We start from the raw sequence: 27,547 nt of genomic DNA, 5'->3' as shown, positions 1-27,547 counted from the left end.
AATAACTGGAGAAGGCGTTCGCCTCCTTGCAGGCTTTCTTCTGGGGACATCGGGGGCCGAGCAACATGGATCTGACCCAGGACCAAGAATTTCCCTCTTCAAATCTGAAAAATCCTAAATATGTGCTAGTATTTTAGAAAGAAGCCAAACATTTGCTTTTCAAATCAAAGCCAAAAAGGATTTTGGTTCCAAAGCCTTCCTTATACCCCATGGCTACAGGAGCTTCCTGAATCCCCGAACCCAGCCGTTCAGATTTCACACGGGTTAGAAAGGGGCTGCTGGCTGGGAATATCTGTGTTTGGGGGTCACAGGCTCTCTCCCCTCTCCCCCCGAGGCTGCAGCAGCAGCCCCTCCTTTTCAACCCTGAGTCCGAGAGTCCACAAGCCCAGCTTCGGCTAGCAAGAACTTTGCCCAAAGATAAGCAAATGGTTCCTTGAGGGATGGAAATGGGGGGGGCGCTCTCTTGACAGTCATCAATGCATATGACAAGCCACTCCTAGGCCTGTCCCCCCCTTATGCAGTACTTAAGAAGCCAGAATCAAGATAGAAGCAAAACTACTGGCAGAATGTCACAAAAGGCAAGAGACAGGGCTAGGTCCTCAATTCATGGCATCCCCAATGCCTTCGCAAAATGTGCAGCTATTTGTTACTAGGGAGGAAAGGAGTCCATGGCACAGTCCACTCCTGCAAGCCCCTCCAAGACACGCATCCTGCAGAGGCTGTGCCTGCCCTGCTGGATTTCCAACGATGGCTGCATAGTTGCAAGCAAGTTCTGCCCTTACCCTGTCCATAAAACCTATTTGCTATCTCATACAGAAATCACCCCGAATGAAAAAAAAAACCAGTGAACAACTGTTGTGCAATGAATGACCTGATCAATTCATTCTGCTCAGGGCTAAAGCAAGAATTTTAAAGAAGATACCCATCTGTGGCAGGGGTTAACCGCATACAGGTTTTTCCAAGGCATCGCCTATGGCGCCCAAGGGTTCAAATTCCTGCTTTGCCATGAAACTCACTAGGTGACCCATCAGCGGCTCTCTGAGCCTTGAAAGGCGCAGCTCCTGTATTACAGGGAGCTTCAGGGAAGCAGGGTCAAAAATAAAGATTGGATTTCATTATATAATTTGTCAAGGCCTTCAATAAGACACATCCCTCACACCTTAAGAGTCCTACATCCTCACCTCTCCACCTACCCACCCCCTACAATCAGGGGCTTGGCTGCTTTGCACACAGAGTGTCCCAGTTTCAATTTGGCACCTCCCACTATTGGGAAATCTGCCTTCTTGCATTTCATTTGCTTAAGGGGCCACACCTCAGCGGTCAAGCATCTGCTGCGCATGTGGAAGGGCCCAGGCGGTGGTCTTCAGCATCTCCAGAGAAAGGATGTCACACACTGCAGAAGGGCTTTTCTTGCTGCTAGTCAGAAGAAACAAGACTGAGCTACCTGAACCCCAGGCCTGGCCTGTGAAGGCAGCATCATGGGTCCTTCTCCAGGCCTGTCCTTACACGCAACACACAACACACAACCCCTGAAAGTCACATCGTTTTGCAGCTTTATTCATTTGTCAAAAGCCAAAAGCATCAATTCTACAGCTCTGCAAGATTAAACAAAGGGAAAAACTGACATGAAAAAAATGCTAGCAGTGGCACAATTTGCTTTGTACTCTGGGGAAGAGAAGGGGGCAGGATACCAACCAAACACTGGGTCTTACGGCTGAAAGGGTGTGTGTGAAAGAAAGGACGTTTCTGAGGCTCTCTGGAGGTGTTTGGGAATGGAAACACCTCCCCACACTGAACCCAATACTTTGGCGTGAACCAGGACAGATACGGGGACTCAGCTAAAGGATTCTCGATGTTTGTTACTGACTGCTGGCTTGAGGTTTTTTTTCTCCTTTTCAAAAAGGGGGGGTGAGAAAAGGGCAACTAGCATGCTCTGACACAGAACATGGACAGATTGACAGCCACTTGGCATGTGCACCCCCCTTCCCCTCAGGTTCTCTCCTTTTCAACTGAGAAGCAGAGCACAAAACTAAGCACCTGTCACCTGGTCTTGCAATGCAATCCAAGTCTGAATTTTTAAAAGCAAAAGGAGGGGAAGGAGCCAACTTGAAGCTGTTTGTGGAAGGAGACAGCAAAACCCTCACTGCCTGTTCCCCATTCAAAGTCTCCCCCACCCCATGTCCCTGTGTCACGCTGGGGCGCCTTTCCCAGTGGCCCCAACACAGAGCAAGCAGGCCCTCTTCCCCCTGTTAATAATACACAGGCACCTGGGATCCAAAGTGGAAACTCTTCTTTCCAAAGAAGTTGAAGAATGCCTTTCACCCACCCCACCTTAACAGGTACACTCAAGTCCCAGAAGCCTTCGGGGTGAGCACCAGTGCCTTCCTCTTTCTTCGAATCCATGCCAAGGATTTTGACCATGCCCCCCTTCTCTGCCTCAGGTAGGTCCATTAAAAAGAAATCTGCAAAACTCCTACTAAAAATAGGTTCAATGCTCTCGGCTGGGAGACCAGATGGTGCTTGGGCTATATATTAAAACAGAACATTTTTAAACAAGAAAGAAAAGGGGGTGCGAGGAGGAGGAGAATATTGATTTCGTAACATCTCACAGTACAAACAAACCACCGTTTTAAGGGGGAAGGGCACCACCAAGTCAATAGTAAGGACGTCTGGGGTTGTTCTGTGGGAACAAAGAAAAAAGAGAGAGAGAGGATATGAGAAGCTGACTGGTTACGAGAGAACGGCAAAGATCGCAGAGGGTGAGCCAGCCTGCCAAGCGGGCTGGCAGATGGCACGGCCCACCAGGGAGAACCGCCCATAACCATGCAAATAAGCTGAGTGTATTTAGGATACTTGGAGGTGTTAGCATTAACCACATTTCCTAAACAGGGATTGTCCAGAACACCGCCTGCATGCCCGCTGTGATTAATTTGTCAAGTCCAGAATACGGAAGAGTAAACACTGCCCATTTCATTTCGATTAAATTCTCATCCACTGCTGCTTTGGGGCTCCATTTTTTGCTTTTGTAGACGGAGTTGCTTTATTCAGGCATAGATCCAGAGGAGTTAGCCATGTTAGTCTGTAGTAGCAAAATAGTAAAGAGTCCAGTAGCACCATTAAGACTAACCAACTTCATTGTAGCATTGTCAGAGCTGTGGTTCTCGAAAGCTTACACCTCAATAAAGCTGGTTAGCCTTAAAGGTGCTACTGGACTTTTTTACTATTTTGCAACTAGAACAGCAACTTATTAAGTCACAAATTGCGTTGGAAAGGGGGAAATACTCCTGCTCTGGCATGGGATGGTGTCAGGATACAGGAATGGGGCCATGCCTCAAAAGGGAGGCACCTGCCTTAATGGGGCTTGCAGGAGGTCCAATCTCTGCCTCACCAAGTTCAAGGATCATGGCAGGGAAAAGCTTTTTTCTCTGCTGGAGATCTTGGAGAGCTGTTGGCAGGCAATGCTAAGCTAAGTGGCTTGCAGGTCTGACTCTATCTAAAGCAGCTTAGAATGTACATAAAAATGGGGCAAGTTGTGTGAGTGGGGGGAACAGGCACACGCCCCGTTAAATTTTTTGCTATACAGTTCTTTAAAAATCACGAGTTCCAAATGAACACATGCTTCAGTCTGGGGTTTTTCGCAATGCGATATGCCAACAGATATCAAGATGCCCAGTTCGGCAACCACCTATGTTATTTTTTTTTAATCCAGGGAAAACTAGGAGGAAAACAGCCCTTAAACAGAGAGAGCCTGTCCTACCAGGGGGTTGGGCCGGAACCTGTAGGCCAGCATCATCCTCTTGCGGAACGCTTCATACTCATCATCCTCCTTGCTCAGGTCAGCGGGGCGGTCGATGCCGAATCCAGCCCCGTCCACCGCCGTCAATCCCCTGTTTTTAAGATGGACCCAAGTTAGTTTTACCCGCTTTCTGTCCATATTTGGCAGGGGGAAGAGTAAAATCAGACATGCAGGCAGGGAGGGAAGGGGCCCAGACTTGCAGGAGGCTGCAACTGCAATATCCGTGGCTGGTTGTGAAGGGGATTTGGGCAGCAGGGCGCACTGACACGTGAAAGCATTTGCCAAAACCCAAAATGAAGCTCGCACTTGTTGACGGGGTTCTTGATGCCTTGGCCGTCAGATCCCAGACCGTCCCCTTCCTTCCAGCCCATTTTCATCAGCATCTGGTAACCGATGTTCTCTACCGTCAGCTTGAACTCCTTGTATTCCGAGTAGTCGGGCTCACGACCCTCCTGCGGGGTGAAAAGGGTGGGAGGAGGAAACGGTATTTATAACCCACACGGTAACAGTTGACAGGGCTGAAGACTGGAAGCTGGGCGAAGGGAGTAAGTTCAGATTGGAGTGGGCAACGGGGTTGTCGACACACACTGCACCTGGCAGATGGCAGAGTTCATCTGGTTCTGCATTCTCAATGCCAGGAACTACAGACTGGGAGAAGAGGCACTTGGTTATTGTGCTGGGGGTTTATTTGTAGTTTTCTCCACAATGGAATGGGCAAAAGCCGGCAGTCAAGAAACTAGCAGTGTGGCTCATGGCAATGTGTGGTGGCCCTTCCCCTTGGGATGTCTGAACGGCCTTCTTTTACTCTCCAGGGATCTGGGCCCCCTCTGGACCCCGTGCTACCCTCTCTCGTGGAAGTTCTTCCACCACAAGGTTTTAATCTTCACCGAAACACAGCCTAGGGCTCCAAAAACAAAGCCTAGGAAGCGGCATGACCCAGAATTAGGCAAATGAATGCAGCTTTTTACCTTCAGGGCTTTGAAGGTCTCCATAAACTTCTCCAACTCATCCGGTGGCAGGAAGTCGCCAATGAAGTGTTTCCCTCGGCCCATCTGCGTCAGCTGCTCCGCCCACTCTGAGGAAGATGGAAAGAGCCAAGGAAATTGAACCCTGCACCTTTAGGCTGAGTTGAGGTGGTTAAAAACTTTTTTTGATTGACTGAAAAAGCTGGCCTGCTATTAAATTACGGAGCGGATTGAATGATTTTCTGATACAGATACTTTCGAAGCTGCTGGTGGGGAGCACCTCCTGAGAAGCGGCATTCCTTCCTCTCTCAGATCCAGAAGAGGCATTTTGGAACACAACCCCCTTGGCATCCCGTGTGTGTGTGTCACTGCTACGCAAAGAAGATCCCTTCCCTTTAGCGCTATAGGTGGTAGTGGAGAGTGCCCTCAAGTCATAGCTGATTTACGGCAACTCCTGGTGGGGATTTCAAGACAAGAGGCTACAGAAGTGGTTTGCCATGGCAACCCTTGTCTTTGTTGGAGGTCTCCCATCCAATTACTAATGAAGGCCGACCCTGCTTAGCTTCTGAGATCTGATGAGATCAGGCCCACCTGGCCTAGGTATGATTAATCGATCGGCCAATGCTCACACAGCCCAACGTAATTTGTTTTGGGGAGCTGACAGACTCACAGATTGTCCAGCTCAAAACAGATGAGGTGGGCCAGGAGCTGCACCTCTTTCCACACCAGCAAACAAGCCTCAAGGCCAGGCACAACTGCTTCAGAGGCCTCGGCGAACTCAGCAGTTGGCAATTTAAAACAATGAAGATGTATGAGTAGATCCAGAGAGTAGATCCTGGCTTGATCCCAGGCAGGTTTATTTTATTTATTGACATCATTTATAGTCTGCCTTTCTTGCTGGGACTTGAGGCAGAGCCTACAGAGTAAGTCAACGGGAGCCTGTCCTACAGCAACTTCTCCCCCATCCCTAGCCCCCTCCCCACGCACCACGTGTCTTGTCCATCTCCATGCGCCGCAACTGGTGCTCCCACGTGCCGAGCTCCGTGTCCACCTCCTCATCACTGTCATAGCCATGCTGGTGATCTTTGACCGTCTTCTCCCACATGATCTGCATCTCTTGCATGGCCCGCTTGTGCTTTATGATCATGTCGTACATCTGCTGCATCTGGGTTGGGGGGTGGGGTGGGAGAAGAAGCCAACTAGATATTAGACCCAAGAAAGCAAAATCGAGAGAGCCATAAACCCCTGCACGTGCCAGCTCAGCTAGTTCCTTGTCTTAAGCAACGGTGATCTCTGCCCTCTGCTGGCCTTCCTGGGAATAGTATCTCCCCCCCCCAGTCCCCCCACTTCCCGCTCCAGATGGGTTTAAGTCCAGACGAACAAAATAAGCCCGGAGTCCAGCAACACCTTAAAGATTAACAACAATCATTCCAGCCTATCTGAAGAAGTGAGCTGCAACTCACGAAAGCTCATACCCACAAATTTTGTTAAGACTTACAAGTGTTACTGGACTCTTGCTCTTTTCTACCATTCCAGCCTAAGGTTTCATGAGTGTTCAGTTGCATGAAGCGTGGATCTGATAGTCAGACACATTTATACTGACAACCGCAAAGGGAAAGGTAGAGGGATGGGGCCAAAATTACAAAAGGATCAGACGAAATCTCCGCTCATCGAGATCTGAAGACTGCTTGGCAGACAAGCCATAGGTGGTGGTGGGGGGGGGGGGGTTACCTCCTGCTGCTCCTTCAGCTGCTTCTTCTGAGCACTGGAGAGCTCCGTTACGCCCACCAGGCCGACCGGCTTCCCCTTCTCGTAGCCAAGCCCTTTGAGGTCCTGGACTGAAAGAGGCCGAGCATTAATGGTGTCAACGCTACCCCCTTCTAAACTGTAGGCTCACCCCCTACCCATGCATATCCTAAACCTATGCATTCTGTTCCTGACTGCCAACTGTCAGTCCCCATCGCAAATCAATTTACCTCTCTAGGAGCACAGGTTGGGGGTGGGGTGCAGGGAGACACCTTACATTGTTTCCTTTACGCCTTAAAATGACTAACACAGCTGTCTGGTGGGGAAGGAAGGGATGCAACATCTGGAGAACAAGAGAGGCATTCCGATTCACACAACTGCTACTTTAATTCATAATATTTGGGACACTAGAAGAAAGATTTATAGACACATCAACTTCTTCAGAATTCACCCTCTGCGCTTCAAGCTTGCTGAGCAGAAAACCAAATGAAGGAACTTTCTGTTTTAAAAAGCCGAGACGAAAAAGATCCTTGATGGTGACCCCACCTGAAAAGCACTCAGCGCAAGTTCTTTTGAAGTTCCTTTTCTTATGGTACCTTCCTATATATTTTTCCAGCTACGGAAAGAAACAGGGCAGACAAAAGAAAGGACCTCATTCACAGAACGCACAGCAATCTTAGGGAACGTACTGGAAGTAGATGGAGCGAGTGCCATTGGCTCAGATAGTTTTAAAACAGAAATGTATTTGCGGCTGCTGTTAGCCAGGACAGCTTGATAAAATCTCCTTGTTTGGGAGGCTACAAATGGGAAAGTGACTTTTTGACCCAAAGCAACACTTGCCTTAATGTGCAAGACTTACAGTGAGACCCTAAGCGGAGTTACTCCTGTCTAAGCCCATTGATTTCAATGGGCTTAGACTGGAGTAACCCCCACTTAGGGGTTCACTTTAAAGATCTAACTAGTTCTTGTTTCCAACAGTGGCCAGCTAGAGACCTTCAGGGCTTCTCAAAAGCACCCAAGCCAGCAACAGAAGGGATCAGCTGGGCTTTTGACTTAACACACCAAAGCCTCTTGTTAGACCTCTATGGGGCTACTACACATGATGAAACCTCCATGTTCAGAGGCAGTCTTGCTCCAAGTATCAGTTGCTGGGAGCTTGCGGGGGTGGGGGGGGGTGGGCAGAGTCAATACTCTGCTTGACTGTGCATCTCACAACTAGCCAAAACTCACTCCCCCCCTCCAGTATTATAAACAGAAATTGATGCACCCGTGCTCAGTCTGAACGCCACGCAAAATATACAGTTTTCATTCTTTTGAATGCAGAATATACAAAGCCACAATTCTCAGAAGGGACAGCTCTGGAAGCTGCAAGTTGAATGATTTTTTTTTGTCCCAACTGGGCCGGGGGGAAGAGATTGTTTATATTGCAGGCTGCCTTTTCAAGTCCCCACGCCCCAAGCAAGCCTGCAGAAGCATAATATTATTATATAAGGAAGAGCAAGGGAAGCAGAGATTAGAGTGCTCACATCATCTGCAAAGATGGAAAGAACAACCTGAACAGCCCCAAAGCGGAGACCGTAACACATGCAACAGCGCACAGCGGGACTCGAGAGCCCACTGCAGGGAGGCTGAACAGAGGGAGCAGTGATAAGATTCCCATCGCAGGCGTCAAGGAGATAAAAGCATTTCTCTGGTTCTCCGGGAGAGTTCGCTGCTTGCGTTTGCGGAGATCAAAAGAGCTGTTCAGCGAGAACAATCAACACAGCAAGAGGCAATCTGCTGCCTTCGGCCCTCCCCAAGCGCAGCAACCGCTAACCTGACAACGGGGTGGGCGAGGGGTCCTCCGTTTCCGGGGCCAGCTCTGGCGGAGGCAAGTCGACCTTCTCCTCCTCGGGGCCCCACCGGCTTTTCCGCTTCTTCTTTGATGCGGCCACTGCTGGCTTTGGCAATGAGGCCGCCGGGGATGTAGAGGAGCAGGGAACCCCTTCGGGAGTGGCTTTACGCTTCTGGCCATGCTCTGGCACGGGAGGCATGCCCTCGGCATCATCCTTGGCTTTCCGGAAATCCTCCAGCTTCTGACGGTAATACTTATAGCCAGGGCTGTTGGGCTCATACAAAAACCTGGACCAGAGATGAAAAAAACCCAAAACATGTTTCCCCTCTTAGCTTCTTTTATCTCTTTGTCATTTGTCTCCTGCCCATTTCTGTTGCTGACACCTCCGTAGTTTCTTTTACAATTACGATATAAAAATAAATTCTTTCCCTTTCATTCACTACTACTCAAATTTCAAACACCAAATGCTTCACCCGAAAAGACTAGGCGACCCGTATGGATAGGACCAAGATCCAGGTCCAACAGCACCTTTAAGAGCAACTAGATTTCCAAGCTTTCAAGAGTTAAAACTTCATCAGTTACAAGGAGTGAAAAAGGGAATGGGTCTTTATAATCCAGGCAGACGATGGGAGGGGTATTGTAAATTAGGAGTGTCAGGAAGCGAGCTATAATACATGCTGTAGTTAGTTTGATACAGCAGGGGTGTGAAGTGCAGAAAATTAGCATCTGTACAGATATGGTAACTGTATTATTTATGATATAAGCATATGATATATCATTCTCAGGCACACGTTCAAGGAAACCCTTGTGCCCGAGGGCCAGCAGTCACTTCTTTAATGCATGGTGTGATTCTTATTCGCTACAAACGATAAAAAAAATGCAAACTCTGTGATGGGGATTAGCAGCAAAAGAATCGAAAATAAAACAGCTCATACTGTAATGCCCCTGTGTAGATCTTTGGTAAGGCCTTGTTTAGAATACTGTGTGGCATGTCTCAAAAAGGACATTGCAGAAACCGAAGAAGCGCAGAAAAGAGCAACCAAGATGATTAAGGAGTTGGATCACCTTTCGTATAAGGAAAGGCTTTTCAGTTTAGAAAGAAATGACTAAGAGGGGAGGGGGAATAGGATAGAGGACTATAAAATTAAGCGCTGAGTAAATAGAGTAGACAGATATCACTTTTTCTCTCTCTCTCTCAAAAAAGTAGATCTCAAAGACATCCAGTAAAGTTGGTGAGCAGAAAATTCAGGCAGAAGGAAATTCTTCTTTACACAATGAGTGATTAAAATGTGGAATTCGCTGTCACAAGCACAGACGGCTTTAAAAGGGGACAAGGCAAATATATAGAGGACAGGTCTGTCAGTGGCTACTAACCATGGTGAGTGAAGAGAGCCTCCGTATCGAGGCAGTCAACTTCTGAAGACCAGTTCCAGGAGGCGCCATCAAGGGAAGGCCTTGGCTTCTATGCGCTGTTGTTGGCCCTCCAGAGTAACTAGTTGGCCACTGTGTGAACCAGGATGCTAGACTAGATGGACTCTTAGTTTTCTGACTCAGCTGAGCTCTTCTTAAATCTTAGATCTAGGATTTTAACCTCAAGATGGTGAGAGCAATATAAAACAGCTCCCTTCCTCTGGAAGTCAAGAGCCACTACAAGTGAGGAGAAGAGGCTATCTGAAATCCCAAATGTCCACTATTTGCCCCCCCAAAGTTCCCAGAGCTCCCCAAAGATTTGTAGAACCCCGCCTACAATGGGGAAAATTCAGCACAGAAAACAGAAGATAGCATTTTTTTAAAAACTGCAGGTTTTATTCATAAAACGGAGGAGGGAAAAGTAGATCAGGATTTCAGCGCTGAAACGGGAGGGTTGCAAAAATCCACCTGGCCTCTAAGCCAGTGGCCAGCCATCCTATCGAACAAGAGGGAGAGAAAGCAAGGCCCCTCCCACCCACCAAGTCACTTAACACAAGGCGGAGAGAGAATCAGTCGGGCTCTTCCCCTTGGTCTGTGGCTTTCAAGCCTTCCAGGCTAGCGTGATCTCGCCTAAGGGTTGGCCCTGGTTAGTACTTGCATGGGAGACCACCAAGGAACACCAGGGTCGCAACGCAGAAGCACCCAATGGCCAAGCCACCTCTGTTTGTCTCCTGCCCTGAAAATTCTGCTGGGTTGCCCCGGTCACCTGTGACTTGACAGCACTTCCCACCACCACATTTCCCTTTCCTTCTTTCGCCCACATCACTCCATTTACAAAGCAACCAAAGACTGCAGGAATGATCCAGCCTTTCCACGTCGTCAACAATTCTGGGGTTTTTTTCCTCCTGGGTCAAAACTGTGGGCACGCTACATTTTTAGACCAAGCAGCAGGTTTTCTCCTATGGCTTCCGTACCAGGCAAGCATCTACCTGGCCATTTGCTGGGGAGGGGCGGGGGGAGGGACAATTATAACATTGCCTTTGTCCAATCAGAGTGCAGGGACGGGACTGTGAGAATGCTTCTGGGATTCTCTGTATACATCGGCTGCAGCTTGGGAATCTCTGTGAGTCCTCTTAGGGTGGTGCCATTGCCTGTAGAGTGGGGGAGGGGGAAGAGGGAGGCGGGGAGGTCATCTGGCACAAGGACCACAGATGCACGCCACAGGTCAAGTCGCATTTCAGCCACTGGTGCACAACTCAGTGCTGGAAACTACAGCCACAGAAGCCAGGCTGGAAGAGGAGAAACACAAAGCTGGCCCAAACTGCAGGGAAGGAGGTTCTTAAACAAGAGCCCTCCTTCCTGCCAAAGAGATTGCGTAAGTCCCATGATGCGCATCAGGCCAGCTGCCACTCAGCCAAAGGCATTCTGGCTTTCATGGGAAAATGCACATACTATCAGTAGCAGTCTGCAGGGTCTTTCCCTAACCCCTTGAGATAAGCTAGGCAGAGAGAGTGAGACTGGATCAAGGCCACCCCGTAAGATTCGATTCTCCTTGGAACACACAACTTGCCAGTGTAGTCCAGCTCACAAACCAGAGCCCTTCAGCCCGCGTGGGAAGCACGATGCCAGCCAGGTCCCATCGCAAGGGGGACCCTAAACCTGCCCAAACCCTACTTTGTGACCTTTACCTGAAGGACTGGTTCTCTCGATGGTTCTTCAAGGCAACCATTTCCACTACGGGGCCCCCATCTGCCACGAACTTAGCCAACTTCTCGGCGCAGTCCTTGGTATCTTCGTCCTCTGGGGGTGAAACTTTAAGCACGCTGTCAGTACGGGGCCCAACTCACACACCCAACAGCCACAAGCTTAATCTGGCTTTAAAAACCCCCAAAGGGATGGAATAAGGGGAGGGGGAAGAGGAGGGTTTTAATTTTTTTTCCCCTTTCGGTTAACGAAACAAACAGCTCTTTTAAAAATGGTCATAAAGTTCCAGCGCTGAGAACAAGACAGAGAAGCTCGGGGACGCAGAATTCATCCCGGGCTTTAGTGCTAAGCTTCATCAAGCAGCACACATTCCGCCGGAGGACTCAGAGATACTTGTACCGCTTCAGAAACTCTTTGGATTTTGTTCAGAGGGAAAAGGAAGTATCCGACTTCCTTCCACTATGTACTTTCCCAAAAGATATCCATAAATGAAAGGAAACTCAATCTGTGGTCACTGGAAATTGGAGCGTCCCCCCTGGCTTGAATTCTGGCACAAACACTCTCTAGCCCTGCATCTATATTACACGCAACCATATTGACAGCCCAAGAAAATCCTTCTCGAGCCCTTTCGACCTTCATCAAACAAAAGAAAGTTCCGTTTAACATTTAGTAAGTTAACTTGCCTGCTGTTGAACCCCTAGTATGGTGCCCTGAATTTGGCAGAGGACACCCGAGGGTGAGTGAGAGGTCTTAGGTAGGCCCTAGACTCTCACAGGACCTGCTTTGGACCAATTGCCAGGGCAGTTTGTGGGAGGTGGAGAAAGCATTTTCTACTACTTAACCCTCCAGGACTCCCTCACGCAGGTTTAGAGTACGGCGCTTTCAAACTGTGCAGGCTCCGTCCACAGCTATCAGACAAGAGCAACACCGTGACTCCCAATTTAACAGTTCTTCAGCTATATGCATACACACTCCAAGCCTGGTGGGGTGTATGCATATAGCTGGCAAAGGGAGGGATATAGCTTTGTCTTGGCAAAGGTAGGAATATAGCTGCTTTCTCCTGGCTGGGGAGACTGGAAAAATATTGAACTGTGGGTCATAGGAAGGGTGGGGGCTAGCAACCCCATAGCCCACTGGAGTTCATGCAAAATCAACAGATCAAAGAAGTGACCTTTCGGAGTTCTGGAATCCTTGGATCTTTCCCCATCACCCCATTCCCAATTTATGGCACTCAGGAATTTGAGAGCTGTCCCTATCCCACACTCAGGAGCTATCAATTAGCATTTTGGCTGTGACTGTTTACACTCAGAAATGCTTCTCTGGTTTTATTGCTTTACAATGCCGGAGACAGACTTTGAAGGGTGTGTGTGTGTGTGTGTGTGTTACCTTTCTTGCTCATTTCCCTACTTTGCAAGGAGCCTCATCCAGGCAACAAGCCCATTCCAAGCTAATATGTGGTGTGGGCTTGGAGTGAGCAACCAGAGAGAGACAAGATGTATAGCCAGAAATAAACGAAATGAGAACACAGGGAGAGCACTGCTCCTCCCTGCTGCCTGCTTTGTAGCTTCCTGCATTAGGTCAAGTGCACGGCCCAGGACATGAGAAGTAAACTTCTGAGTTGCACAGAACTCTGCTTTGGCTGAGAACCAGAAAACCAAACTAGGCATATGTACGAAAAACACACACAAAGCAACCTCAGCGTTTGCCTAAGCTGTGCGTTGGGGCACACATACCTGTTGTACCTTTCGGGGAAGGGGTCACCTCCACATCTTGGCCTTTCTTCCACATCTCAGCCAGTTTCTTTCGGTAGTACAGAAATTCCCTGCTGTTCTTATCGTGCAAAAATCTGTGGAGAAGATAGATGGAAAAGGAAATCACACATGTGAAGAAAAGAGGGGACCAACCAAGCAGTCTTTGGCTGGAGGAAACCAGAGGGATCCAGCACAGGACACAGAAGCCCAGTCTTCGGCCAAACACTGCACTGGCTTCCAAACTGTGCCAAGGCCCCAATTGCTGCCAGTTTTAACCATGAAAACCTTAGGCAGTGTAAGCCAGAGCCAGCTGAAAAGACTGCCTGCACCCAAAGGATCCTGTGAAGGATGTGATGTTGGGGCCAGATCACGGCTGTGGCTCGGGCGGCCTTTTTCCACCTTCAGCAGGCCCAGCGACTGGCCCCCGACCTCTCGGCCCAGGACCTAATGACAGTGATCCACGCAACGGTCACCTCCAGGTTGGACTACTGTAACTCGTTCTACGCAGGGTTGCCCTTGGGCCTGATTCAGAAACTTCAATGGGTCCAGAATGCTGCTGCGCGTGTCCTAACTGGAGCATCATGTAGGACACACATTACGCCTATCTTGCAGCAGCTTCACTGGCTCCCAGTAGAATTCCGGATCCGGTTCAAGGTGTTGGTTCTGACCTATAAAGCCCTAAACGGACAGGGACCAGCATACCTAAGGGACCGTCTCTCCCTGTATGTGCCCCAGAGAACACTTCGTTCAACCGGAAAACATCTACTGGTGGTCCCTGGCCCTAGGGAGGCTCGGCTGGCCTCTACCAGGGCCAGGGTCTTTTCGGTCCCGGCCCCAACCTGGTGGAACTCTCTGTCTGAGGACACTCGGGCCCGCCATGATCTTGTATCATTTAGGCGGGCCTGTAAGACACAGATGTTCCACCAGGCATATGGTGGAGGCTAATTTTAGCCCATCATTGCCGAGCCTTCCACCGGTCTCCCTCTACAAGGAGTATGGAGAGTCCACTCCCGCTGGTTGCCCCAAAAGGGGCACAGTATTTTATCTGTTTTTATAACTGATTTTAAGCTGTATTTTAATCAATGTCGTACCTCGCCCTGAGCCCACTTGCAGGGAGGGTGGGCTAAAAATAAAATGAAAAAAAAAAACTATCAGGGCCTTGGGCACAAATCTGACGAACACTTGAGGCACTTATCAGCCCTAGCCGAAGAACGCCTTTCTCCATAGAGTTACAGTTAATATCTCCGTACGACTTCCACAGGAGCTTGAAGAACAATTTAACCTCCTGCTGTTTTATTGTCAAGGCTTAAAAACAAATTTGGTTTCTTTTTATATTTTCTAAGCCGCTATAAATTATGGAACAGAAAAGCAGGCTACAAACTAAACACAAACAAACAGGGCCATAAGAACACTTCCCATCGTGACAAATCACAGCACTCGTAACCTAACCCCCACCCTTTCCCCCCACTCCTTCTTGACTTCCAACAGCTTTCCAACCCTCTACCCCCTTTATTACTTAACATATCATATATTAAACAATCAAGCATCCCTACATAACAATCCTTACTCTAAGCCCTAATTACTCTATAATCTATACATACTATATTAGTTTTACTGATATTTCTTCGCAAAATTAATAACATACTTATCAAATTAATTTTACTAATACTTCTTCCCATAATTAACAGCATACTTCTCATATCTTACACTTAACCATAATTCAAACTTAATGATAACTAAGTTAGTATTCTAACTTACTAACATTTATTACTCTAAATAATTTCCTCTTCCCTTACTATATGTATGCTATATTACTTTTTCTAGTATATCAATCCCACTTCTAAATATCAGTTATAAATTCTACCCCTCCTATAGTTAACTATAATCCTAGCTTAGATTAATATAAACACACATTTCTTCTATTGGTAAAGTCACTTCTCTCTTCTGTTTGTAGTATCATAGTTTAAAAGTTCTCTGCCACAGTTCTCCTTTCACATCCCATCTCTTGCCCAACTTCTGAAGTTTTTGCAAAGCGGCTTCTGCTTTGAACGCTTTTTCACCAAGGGCCTTGGGAGGCATTTCTTTGTCAAGGCCTGCGTCAGAGCGGTTGCACTGCTGGTTTTAGGGTACCATCAGAAAGGGGTTTATTTCTAAGTTGTTGTTCCTAATGAAGATGTACCTATATATATATGCTGTTTTCTATCATCTGCATTACATGCACATTGTAAATGATGGTTCTGCAGGGAAAGGCAAATCAGGAAGTATTTTTAATCCGTGAGCGAAAACTCAAGACTCACGCAAAAGCTGGGTTATCCTTGCAGTCTTCCAGCGCGACCTTCTCCAGATCTGGTCCCCCTTCGGCCACCACCCTGGCCAGCTTCTCCACCACTCGGCGGGTCTTCATATCCTCTGGGGGTAAAACTTTAAGCACCGCTGTCAGTACTGGGGCTCAATTCACACACCCAACAGGCACATTACCTCTAAGAACCACAGCACTAGGTAAGAGTTGGTGGGGAGAAGGAGGGGAAACAGGATGAAACGGTGGAACCAGGACAGGCAGCACATAAGCCTGAGTCTTTGGGCAGGGAAAACATAACACGACAATGCAAAGGCAACATAGCTAAACAGATCCTGAGGGTGAGAGGCAGTGTTTTTTTTCTCTCTGAGAACCAGATTTCACATTAGGAGGTTACTATATTGTTGTTGTTTTTAGGTCTCTAGATCCACATTTTAAAATGGTTATCTAGGATGCTATTTTATATTTTTAATAATCTATTTTAATTCTATGATGTAATTTTAACTGGCTATCCTGCTATTTGTATATTTTGAACTGCAGTTTCTTTAAACCTGTATATTACATATCAGATATTTGTTATATAAGCTTGAATCTGGTCATTGGCCGCAATAAAACTTACTGTACTGTACCGAACCAGATTTTATAAAAAGCAAGTAACTGGGGAGGATGTCACCTTACAAGCTCCGAGCTTTTCTGATGCAAAAGGCTATCCTACCTGACCCCATAAGACAGTTTTTTTTAAAAAATGAACAACTTGTGGAACTCATTGCCACAAGATGCAGGGGAATAACCACTTTGCTTACCGCACTGGCATTCCACCCTGCTTTCACGTGGCAACAATCAGGAGGCTATTTTACTGCCAACAGAAGGTTACCCTTAGAGGCACAGAGTTCAGAAGGTTACCCTCAGAGGCACAGAATTAGCTGGCCAGCAAAACTAAATGGCATATGCGAAAAAGAGACTGAAAGAACAAAAATACTGTGGCGGAACCTGGAGCTTGAGAACCAGCATCATGCAGCAGTTAGAGAGTCGGGATAGGATCTTGCAGACCCAGGTTTGAATGCCACTCTGCCAAGGAAATCTGTTGTGTGACCTTGGGCCAAACACGCTCAACTTAACCTTCCTCACAGGATTGTTGTGAGAACGAAACAGAGAACAATGCAAGTGGCTTTCAGTGTCCACTGGGGGAGAAATTTAGGGTATAAAAGCAGTACCAAATGAGCCTCTGTCCCGGTCTCTTCTATGTCTGTAGGGGGTATTGACCATCTACCCCCCATATATGCGCGACCACGCATGGTTAAAACACACCTCCACCTCCGTCAGATGTTATATGGTTTTTATATGGTGAGCAGCTGTTTTATTTAGAAAGCTGAGTTAATTTATTGTGATTTTATCTTATATATTTTATCTTCTGTTGTAACCCGCCCTGAGCCCGCTTGCAGGGCGGGCGGGATATAAATATAATAAATAATATTAAAAATAATAAGTAAACTAGACGAGCACTTGAAACTAGAACAGCCACTCTCTCCGGAAACTGACAGCCCCACCACCGCCTCAGCCGCTTGTTGACTCCTGCCTGCTCCTTGATAGGCCTATGCCCCACTCAGGGTTGCTGTTTGACTCTTGCCCACCGACAACAGCCCAGAGGACTCAGCAAGTGAATTTGCAGGCCTCTGAAAACTGGAAACGTCTTTGCCCTACTAGCGGATGGAACCTCATCAGACTGAGAAGGGCACAAGGCTTTGGAACGATGGGGAAGAGCAAGGAGATGGTGGCGAATCAAGGAGGACCGCATCTCAGGGCATCTGGTCCTCTTTGCTGCAGCCCAGAAGGAAGCAGAGCTGCAGCTGGTCTCCCCACTTCACCCCACAGCCTCCTCCTGCAAGGCCCTGCAGCTTTCATTGCCCATGGAATTAAGAGGCAGCTGCTCTCAAAGAAGACTGCCAAGGTGTGGGCGTCGGCCAGTGTCTCCGTACACTGTGTGGTGGCATCCCCATGCCAAGGTCAGCACCCGGCCAAAGAAGCAAGGCAAGGGGAACCCCCCACCCCATGGGATTTGGAGGTACTTCTGCAAGAGGACGCCTTCCTGCCTTGTCCTTTCAGGTTTCAGGCTCCCTCTCCAAAAGAGGGTCCCGGGGTATGGTTGGGTTAGGGTACAGCAAGACGATCATGGCTAGCCAGCACCCGGGGGGGGGGGGAGGCCTCCCATGAGCTCCTTGCCTCCAGCTCTATGAGACAAGGAAAGCAGAATAGATACATAGCAGAACAAGCAGAAGGCACGCGCCACTCAGTTTCCAGAGGAGGAGGAAAGGAGAGCCAGAGGCATAATGGCTGATTTCAGCAGCGGCCGTACACTTCTTGCCACGTCCTGCTGGACCATTTGCTCGGCCGCCTACAAAGGGACTGCAAACCCACTCTCGATTGGCTGCTCCTGTCTCCTTTCCACCATCCCTTCTTCCTTTTGTGCCGTGCTCCAGGGACAGTAAACCATCGTCCGGAGCCTGTCTGTTTCCGTTCCTTCTGCGGTGTTTTGAGGAATCGCGAAGCTCTGTAAGCAAGATGGATGGCGCTGTTCAGCCACCAGACTTACTTTTGATCTCCAACCACTGTTCGTAGTCATCCTCATCCTCCTCGTCCGGCGACTGAAAGACACTCAGACGGTTGGTCACGGGAGTCTGCTTGGAATGGGTGTAGTTCTTCACTTGGCTCAGCATGCTGCTGACACTCAAGTTGGGGCGCTTCCCAGACAGGGCGGGCTTTTTCGCAGGGCCAGAAGCCGAAGGATTTGCAGTAGATGCACCAGTGGAACTGGAGGAAGCACCTGCAGGACAAAGGCAGGGGACAGGACACGGATTTCTGTGGAGCCGTGATATAGTGGCACCAAGTCCTCAGTTCAAATCTCAGTGTCATTAGGGGGCCTTAAGCCAGTCTACTCTCTCACAACACCCCGTCTGGGGGAAAGATAAGACTCTTATTATTATTAGAGACCAGCCTTACAGGGTTCTTATTGCTAAGGAATACCAAGAGTATGCATGCACAACGCTTTGCATCTAATGCCAATATAAGCATTTCCCCTCTTATCTTTAAGTTTCCAAATTTAGGATTCTCAAGACAGCCCGCCTGCCCTCCCACTCAAATCTCACATGTTCTATGAATCTGAAGTCCTAGTTGACCATAGAAAGGTACGAATCAAAGTACGTACAACTTTCCTTCCTTGCTCCGTTCATACGCCATGTAATCCCCTACACCAAGGGGTCTGTTTCTCTGCAGAGCTTCAGGCCCCATTCCATTTTCTTCAAATTTTTAAAGGATTTTATTCTGGAGACATTGTGATCAGCTAGATTATACCTCCTTATTAAAATGCTGATGTAGCACAGTGGTTAAGTGGTTGGGCTGCGAATCAGCACTCTGCTGGTTCAAATCCCACTACTGCCATGAGCTCTACAGGTGGCCTTGGATGAGCCCCTCCTCTCAGCCCCCGCTCCCCAGCTGCATTGTGGGAGAGAATGATAACCCTGACTTTGTCCACCGCTCTGGGTATGGCATGCATCAGTCTAGAAGAACGATATATAAGCACTTATTATCGTTATTAAAATGAGATGATAAAATACTGAATGTTTGAGGCACTTGGAAGTTTTAGCAAATCAACAAAAGCAAGCCCCGCACAATACATACATGATGCCGGCTGAACCAACCAAATTATATTAACAAAACTCCAAAGAGTGTGCTCATGGTTAAAGATATAAAGTAGATGATTCTTGTGGTCGTTCCTCTTGTGGGGGGGGGGAGAAAAGGGGGGAAACAAGTCTGTATCGGATGTATGGTTAAATTTATTCTATATGTATATGTACATGAAGTATAGATTGTATGTGGATATAATGCATACATCAGTACAATAAAAAACAAACAAACATGATGCCGGCTGAACAACTGAAAAGTGTATTTTTAATTTTATAACACCATGATGCTGCAGTGACAAAATAACCCATGAAGAACAAAGCATCAGGGCTCTGCAAAAACCCATTCCACTCTTACCAATAACAACAACAACAACAACAACAACAACAACAACAACAACAACATTCGATTTATATATCACCCTTCAGGACAACTTAATGCCCACTCAGAGCGGTTTACAAAGTATGTTACCATTATCCCCACAACAAAACACCCTGTGAGGTGGGTGGGGCTGAGAGAGCTCTGAGAGAGCTGTGACTAGCCCAAGGTCACCCTGCTGTCTTCAAGTGGAGGAGTGGGGGACTAAAACCTGGCTCTCCAGATTAGAGTCCTGCTGCTCTTAATCACTACACCAAACTGGCTCTCCAAAGGAGCCACATAAGGCAGGCATCACCTAAAATGATGCTCTGCGCCTGCAGTGCCACCACTGAAAAAGGCCCCGTTCGCAAAGGGCAAGCTTCTAAAAGGAGGCTTAGACCTTGGCGTCTGAGTAAGTTCATATAGGATACGCAGAACGCTCCCTCTGGGTCTGACCTACCGTTCCCAGATTTCTCCTTCTGCAGCTTGAGGAATTGTTGGAGGAAGCTCCCATCATTGGCAAATTTATTGGAAACAGAGCCTTCGCCATCTCCGCTGTCATCACTGGAACATAAACAGGGAAACGTTTAAAGTTCACAGCGCTAGAGAGAAGTCACAGATTTGAGCTTGGGGAAGTTACCTAAAATTCTGATAGCTGAGGCCTGGCACACACATGCAGGAAAACGAAGAAAAACATGAAAATGAAGTCACTTCAGAACACAGATGAGGCTCATCTTTTAGAATACCTCTCTGTTAAATTCCTTGCAAATATTTAAAAAAATACCACAGAAAGGGAGGGGAGGACTTCCCACCCTGTTGTGCTGATATTCTATTTGCATGGAGTTTTAAAATACAAAGAAGCATCCAAAGCTGAAATCTACGCCACGGAGTCTGAAGTAGCACAATTCATTATAGTGCCTCAGGGCTCTGCCCCGTTCCCCCCCTGCATGCGCAAATCAGATCTAAGGCATGCTAACGGGAGGCACGGCTCACCCCTTAAAGACCCAAAGGTTATTTCTTCAGAGTTCAGGAGGCAGATTTAGCTTCCTGTGGAAGAGAGGTCTCATATGTTGCTGCATTAGACACCGATGAGCCTCTCAGCTGGAAGAAGAGGGACTCATTTCAAAGGGGGAGGGAGGCGCTTCCGCTGAGACTCTGCACTGGGAAGGGCAACAATTAAGGCAGTAAAACTACTCAGCCCTTTGGGAGATACAGAGGGGGGAAGTCACAGCAGTCACCTGTTCAGAGGCATAGCAGGCAGCCTCCACGGTCAACAGTGATCTCCAGAAGCTCTTATGCCTGATTTCTTGTGGCAGGCCAGCAGGTGTTTTGGGGATTACGATCTTAAGCGTTAAACCTCCAATGCTAAATTGAGATTTGGCAGGGGTAGGGGGTGTCACCTTGCGAGCAAGCAAGCAGCTAGCTTACGTGAATTTAACTAAGCCACAGAGCCACCTTTTTAGAAGAGTGGCATTCAATCATAATGCACGTGGACTTCCCAGAGATCTCTATGGCTGGAAATGGGAGGCTGGACTAGACGGACCCATGAGCCGAATGCAGCAGGGTTGTCCTTTGGTTACCTCCAAGGAACCTTCCTGCACAAGGCAGACTATCTTCCAGCGCCAGAGGCAGGCCGCACCCTTGTGGCCTGCTTGCGGGCTCTGTCATTGGACTGGTTTTGCTGAGTGGCCTGTTGGCCTCATCCAGTATGAGCAAACGTTACATTCACGGCTCCATCAGGAGGCACTAAAAGAAAGCGAGTCTCTCTCGGCCCTTGCAACGGGAGGGGTAATACTGACCTACCATACAGGGCTGTTCTGGAGATTACAAAAAGATAAAATATACGGACTAATTAAAAGATTCACTAGGCCTATATCAATCCCAAGGACTGTATTTCCCCCATAGGGTTGTTAAAAGATCATATAAAGCAACACAGCAAGCATAATGTACCACTGCTTTCGTACTGGTAAATATGATTACCAACAGGGCCCAAAAAACATGAGAATGGCAAGTGTCCCTTGCCCTCCTCCCCGCCCCATGAGTATTGTATCAGAAAAGAACCAACAAGATTCAATTGTCCTGACTCACTCGCTAGTCTGCCCCGACTGCTGGCTGGCCAAGTGACTGTGTTTGGCCTGCCGCTCCATCTTGGCCTCAATTTCTCGCTTCTTCTGGGCAATCAGCTTCTCCTGATGGAGAATGTTCACATTGGTCTTCACCGATTTGGGCATTGTGACTCCAAACCAGCGGCTGGCCTTCCCTAGTCAGAGGAGGAAATGCAGGAATTATTATGGACAGTAATTTAAAAAAAATTGTGCCACAGGAGAGACACGCTGAATCTAACATCCTCAGGTTTGAGCAATATTTCTTGGTGCTACCAGCTGAAGCAAACAGTCAACATACATGCTCCCCTCTCTTTGCAAGTCATATAAATACGTGACATCCATTTGTTGGATTTTTAGTTGCCACAAGCACATTTGGAAGATTTTTTTTTTGTCTGACAAGCAAATAATATATTTGGTTGGGACCGTATCATATCAGGCATCTGCTTCCCTGCCCCCCATCTTCTAAACTTCTAGAGCTAAGTTAATACTTATTTGTTAATTGTACTGAAGGTTAGCTATTAAATAGACTAACACAGCTACGCAGACCATCAACTGGCTTAATGATGTAAAGAGTAAAACGGGTTTCTTCTCGACTTTTTTCTAATCTTTCCAATGAAAAACTTGGGAAATCTTGGCACACATAATTACACGCACATTAAATTATGAACAACAGAAGGGCAGGGGAGAGAATCCATCTCCCAGTATAAAAAAAAATTTGTGTTTATTTAAAATAAATATTAGCCACCTTTAGTGCACTGAGGGCCCCAAAAACAGTAATAAAAACACATTAAAACCAGAATTTAAAATAAAAATTTAAGACAGTTAGAAGAAAAGTTAAATTAATCAAATGCAGTAAATAAAACTGCTGTCAACTGCCTCCTAAAACCTGATAGTGCAGGGGGCCAGGTACACCTCCCTAGGAAGACTGTTCTATAATTGTACACATTACCTTGCACATCAAATCAAGACCCAGTTGAATATATTGACACATAAGAGCTTTCTACCATCCAGCCAGATTAATGTGAGATATGTTGGTCACTTTTAAAGGAAAGCATCCTTGAACTTTACACATCTAGATTATATTACCGCAGTGCACTCTACATGGGGCTACCTCTGAATATTTTTTGGAAATGTCAGTTGGTGCAGAATGCTGCAGCCTGGATGTTGACAGGATGATATCACTCCAGCCTTGGCCTGTCAACAATGGTTCCCAGTCTGTTTCTGGGCACAAATCAAGGTACTGGTGTTGACTTTTAAAATCTTACAAGGCTTGGGACCAGCATACCTGAAGGATCATCTCCTCCCTTATGCACCCAACTGACCACAATGGTCATCTTTCAAAGCTCTGCTTCAGGTACTCCCTGCCTTCTGAGATCAGGCAAGTGGCAACTCGGGAGAGGGCCTTCTCAGTTGTGGCACCAGAACTCCGGAACACTCTCACCAGAGAGACTTGCCTGTCCCGTACTGTTGCTATCCTCTACTAGTGAGTGAAGCCTTTATTTTGTTTTGTATGGTGTTCCCTCAGTAACCCCTCCTTCCCGCCCAATGTTTTAATCTGTTTTTATATGCTCATTTTAGCATTGGTATTAATATATGTTTTTCTTTGATTTTAATGGCTTTTAAGATGTGTTTTTAATCTTCTAGCCACCTTGGTGTCCCTGATGAGATCAGAAATGGAGAGCATACATTTCCCTATTATGTTCATATATTTTACAATCAAAGACGACATACAGTAAGAACTCAATACTCCCGTCTCTGCATGGGCATAAACATTTTTCATAAGGATGGAAATCCTAGCTAAATATGGCGAACCCTAGATAAGTATTGATATAATTTGATAATATAAGGTAATTGGAATTGTATGCACTTTATATTATGTGAATTATAGTAAGGTACAATTTTGTTAACTGTCTGGATAGATTTTAAAGAATATATTGTAGACTGAAAAATTATGTTTTTAGGACTGATTATGCTTTTAAGATTGTTTTATTAAGTGCATTTTAAATGTCAGTAATTGCTAAAATATGTAGCCTTTTAATGTTTGTTTTTATACGGCATGTGCCCTGCTGATGTGCACTCATTTGTAATTTTGAATTGGTATCAAGAATGTGATGGTCTCTGGCTGATAAATGCACTATTTCTTCCTACTTGAGAGCATACTTTTTGCATATAAAATTTATTTTTAGACTTTTACTGCAGAACAACACAGCAATTTATGATCCCATCGCAACCCACATAAGCAATTCCCAACTGTTGAGGCACCACCAAAGCAAGATGGAGAGTATGCCGACGCCTTTGAGAGAGAGATCTTTTCTGTAGTGAGTTGCCCACTCCTACTAAGCCTCACCTGACAGTGTCAAACCTGCATATAGGCAAAAGATTCTTGGTAGTCCGGTTAACTGCTTTCCCAGATAAACTGAAATATCACAATAGGGTAGGCTTTGAAATTTCACGGAACTCAGAAGCTTGCTATTTGAAAGTATCTTGGATGGGTTCTTATACTGCTAACAATAACTAGATTTTTTTTTGTCCAGCCTTTCCTTCCAGGAGCCCAGAGCATGGACAGTTCTCCATAAACTTGATGGCAGAGCAGACCTGAATCTACCTCTAACCACTATACTAGCCACCTTTTACACAACTCTGCCTTTTTAAACCTCCACACAAATCTCATCTCAGCAAGACAGTTTCAGGTGGGTAGCGGCATCAGTCTGCATTAGAAGAGCAAGAAAGACCCAGTTGCATCTTCAAGTGGCACTAGATGTCCAGGGTATGAGTTTTTGAGAGTCAAAGCTCCCTTCTGAAGATTTTCAAAGTCTCATAACCTGGAAATCAAATTAATCTTGAAAGTGGATCCAAATCTTGCTCTTCTAAAGCAGATTAAAACAGTTACGCACCTGAAACTATCTTCATGGAAGGCACCACGTTCAGCCGCCTGAAGGTATCTAATGAAGGCAGCTTTGACTCTCGAAAGCTCATACCCTGGAAACCTAGTTGGTCTCTAGGCTGCCAATGGACCCGAATCTTTCTCCTACCCCCTTCCTTTTTCCACTTTAAAAGCCAAAATCGTAACAATCTAACTCACGCTATGTAATCTGAGGGAGAAAGGCAGACTTCAAACAACGTTAAGTAAATAAATATATTTTAGCCTCTGGAAGATGCCAGACGATTACCCGCCTGCGTGGAAAGCGAACGAAGAAGGAAAAGGCGCGCTTCCAAGGCTAGGCCCAGGGAACACGTCAAGAAAACCCTGTGGCAGAGAATTCCACAGGCCATAGAAGGAAAATGGGGGAGGGAGGTCAGCAGGAAGAGCACCATAGTTACAGGATTAGGCCCAGGACGGGAGAAGGGGAGACAGGACCAAGGAGGGAGACTCACCTGCTCTACAAGGGTCGGGCTAAGGAGGAGAGACTCACCTGGCGCATCTCTGCTGCTGTCCATGGCTTCAAACCCCGACCCCACCTCTCTCCCCCGCCCACAATGCACCGCGCGCCAGACGCTTTCCGTACTGCGGCTCCCTCCGAACCAGGCTTTGATGGAAGGAGCCGCCGCGATGGATTATGGGCAAATGATTATGGGCAAATGAAATGATTATGGGCAAAGGCTGCTGGGGGTTGTAGTTTAGCGCTCGGGAAGAAGGAAGAAACGCGAGAGACAGGAGCCTCGTCCGTCCGGTTTTCTGTACTTCAGCTTTCTTTTTGACATCATCATTCTCAGATTGAATTATCTTGTCCTTAACGGTATCTCGTGTTGTGTAGACAAGGAGAGGGGAGGAGGATACGGACTACGATTCCCATCAACCCTAGAGCACAAAGAGAGGGTGGGTTAGGTTAGATGTCGCGAGGCATAGTGACAATGCACCGCGGGATTTCCGCTCGCTTGACCCCGAAGAATGTATTTGTTGGAACTACATTTCCCATCAGGCAAACCCGGGGAGTAACATAAACAAGGGCAAACTGGTTTTATTGTTAATAAGTAGCAGAGCTGATTCTAGGATTACAATTATTGACTATTGTTATTTGTTCTTGGGCATAACAAAGTAATAACGATAACTGACCTCATTGTTTATAAGGTATTATTATTATTGCATACGGACCTTTTTATTTGCTTCACTTATACCCCACTTTTATCTACAATGGGGGGCCAAAGTGGCTTACATTCTGTCTGCCTCCATTTTTTTCTCACAAGGCTGAAAGGTAAGGCTGAAAGTGTGTGAATGATTCAGGTCACCCAGTGAGCTTCCATGACAAAGCAGGAATTTGAAGCTGGGTCGTCCCTCTGCAAGTCTAACATACTGCTTACAGTTCTTAGCACTGGAATTAATCATTATTGCTTAAAATTATTAAATATGGAAGATATTGCAATAAAACTAATCACCACCTGTCATTATCAGTGAGGTATTATTATGAAATATCATGTTCTCAGTTGAACTAATGTTCTTTGAATGCAATCCGAGACAGAGTTACCCCAGTTCTTTACAACAACCCTGATAGGTAGGTAAAGCTGAAAATGTTTGACTGGCTCGAGGTCACCCAGCGAGTGAGAGAGTGAATATGCATAAAGCATATATAGTGTATGATATAAATACAGATCATTTATAAGAATAGCATCCCATTTCATGCTTGCAGAAATAGAGCAGATGGGTATTTCTTGCGGTTACCGTTTATTGCAGCAGAAACTTTCCTGAGCCCCGCTGGGAGGTCTCGAAAGAAAGGGCCAAGACTCGCAAACTGGACGCCCTTTGTCGCTAGAAGACTACACCTCCCGTGATGCTTTGCGCGGCGGACGACGAATCCCCCCGCTTCTCCAGCTGCTTTATTGCTTCAAACTCCGCGGCCTTGAAGACTCCGTTTCCCAGGGTGCTTTGGGTAGACGACGGGTGTGCGCCTGCGCAGTGCCCCCTCTTTCTCCTTTCCTCAGGCTGGCCTGAGGTAAAATCTAAGATGGCGGCCGTGGGAGCGTCGGGCAGCTCGACGACGACGGGAGGCGGCGGCAGCGCGGGGTCGGCCTCGTCATCTTCCTCGTCTGCCGCCGCCGCCGCTCCGTCGCAGCCGCCTCCGTCGCAGCCGGCGGGGGCGAGCGGGGCCGAGGCCAGCACGGCCGCGGCGACGACCACCACCACCACCACGACGAGCGCGACCCCCAGCAGCACGGGCGGCGGCGGCGGCGGCGGCGGCGGCTCCTCGGCGTCGTCGTCGTCCTCCTCAGCGGCGTCGGGTGTAGGCGGCTCGTCGTCAGGGGCGTCGGAGTCGTGGTACGTGGCGCTGCTGGGCCTGGCCGAGCATTTCCGCACGTCCAGCCCGCCCAAGGTGCGCCTCTGCGTCCATTGCCTCCAGGCCGTGCTGCCCCGCAAGCCCCCCGCCCGCGTCGAGGCCCGCACCCACCTCCAGCTCGGCTCCGTCCTCTACCACCACACGCGCAACGGAGAGCAGGCCCGGGGGCACCTCGAGAAGGCGGTGCGTCTCCTGGGAGGGGCAGCGTTGCCAACTCGGGGGGGATTCCTGGAGATCCAGGAGCTGGGGGAGGGCGGGGTTTGGGGAGGGGAGAGACCTCAGTGGGGCATCATGCTGTTCAGCCCACCCTCCAAAGCACCCTTTTTTCTGGGAGAGCTGATCTCTTTTGTCGAGAGATGAGTTGTAATTCCGGGAGATCTCCAGAAACCACCTTGAGATTGGCAGCCCTAGAGGGAAATGGTGAAAGATGGGTGGTTTGGGGAGGGGGATACGGGCAGTTTATGGAATATTTATTCATGGTTTTTTTAAACTTGCTGTTCTCCAGACAAGCTCCAGGTGGATTGCGTTGTACGTACAAACACCTAGACGAATCTATTGTCACATTAGTGCTACTACCATCATGCAGCAGGAACAAAAAAATCAGGCCACATTTAGGACACATGCGGTACTTTTTC

The 27,547-nt window shown here is 47.5% G+C and overlaps 2 protein-coding genes across 5 annotated transcripts in view; one reads left to right on the top strand and one right to left on the bottom strand.

Moving 5' to 3' along the window:
* Positions 1-1,530: 1,530 nt before the first annotated feature.
* SUGP1 (SURP and G-patch domain containing 1) lies at positions 1,531-25,108 on the bottom strand. Of its 2 annotated transcripts, none has more exons than XM_054979811.1 (14): positions 25,056-25,108; positions 21,626-21,797; positions 19,998-20,101; positions 18,093-18,323; positions 15,504-15,627; positions 13,189-13,301; positions 11,440-11,563; positions 8,324-8,628; positions 6,493-6,599; positions 5,749-5,926; positions 4,765-4,871; positions 4,103-4,248; positions 3,758-3,887; positions 1,531-2,680 (listed from the first exon to the last, which is right to left on the bottom strand). In XM_054979811.1, exons 1-14 carry the CDS (start codon positions 25,078-25,080, stop codon positions 2,654-2,656), a joined length of 1,893 nt encoding a protein of 630 aa, XP_054835786.1. In that variant the 5' UTR covers positions 25,081-25,108; the 3' UTR covers positions 1,531-2,653. The 2 variants fall into 2 exon arrangements, with proteins under 2 accessions (XP_054835786.1, XP_054835787.1); XM_054979812.1 differs by having other exon boundaries at positions 25,018-25,088.
* A 1,462-nt stretch (positions 25,109-26,570) lies between these two features.
* Positions 26,571-27,547, top strand: part of MAU2 (MAU2 sister chromatid cohesion factor) — a 36,723-nt gene continuing 35,746 nt past the window's right edge. The window contains exon 1 of one of the 3 annotated variants that reach the window (XM_054980208.1): positions 26,571-26,948. In XM_054980208.1, coding sequence (XP_054836183.1) covers positions 26,583-26,948 — 366 coding nt within the window. In that variant the 5' untranslated portion in view covers positions 26,571-26,582. Of the gene's footprint in view, positions 27,096-27,547 lie in introns of all 3 variants that reach the window. The other 2 variants (XM_054980207.1, XM_054980209.1) reach the window with 2 other exon arrangements.

This window comes from Eublepharis macularius, chromosome 5 (assembly GCF_028583425.1).
Source record: "Eublepharis macularius isolate TG4126 chromosome 5, MPM_Emac_v1.0, whole genome shotgun sequence".
Classification (NCBI taxonomy): Eukaryota; Metazoa; Chordata; class Lepidosauria; order Squamata; family Eublepharidae; genus Eublepharis; species Eublepharis macularius.
This window is presented reverse-complemented; position numbering and strand designations above follow the sequence as displayed.

Excerpts from the sequence above, each read along its gene's own strand:
- SUGP1 (XM_054979811.1), bottom strand. The coding sequence starts at position 25,080 with ATGGACAGCAGCAGAGATGCGCCAG. Across the intron at positions 20,102-21,625 it reads CAGTCGGGGCAGACTAGCGA|TGATGACAGCGGAGATGGCG; the intron begins GTGAGTCAGGAC and ends TTTATGTTCCAG. Across the intron at positions 15,628-18,092 it reads ACAGTGGTTGGAGATCAAAA|TTTTACCCCCAGAGGATATG; the intron begins GTAAGTCTGGTG and ends CGGTGCTTAAAG.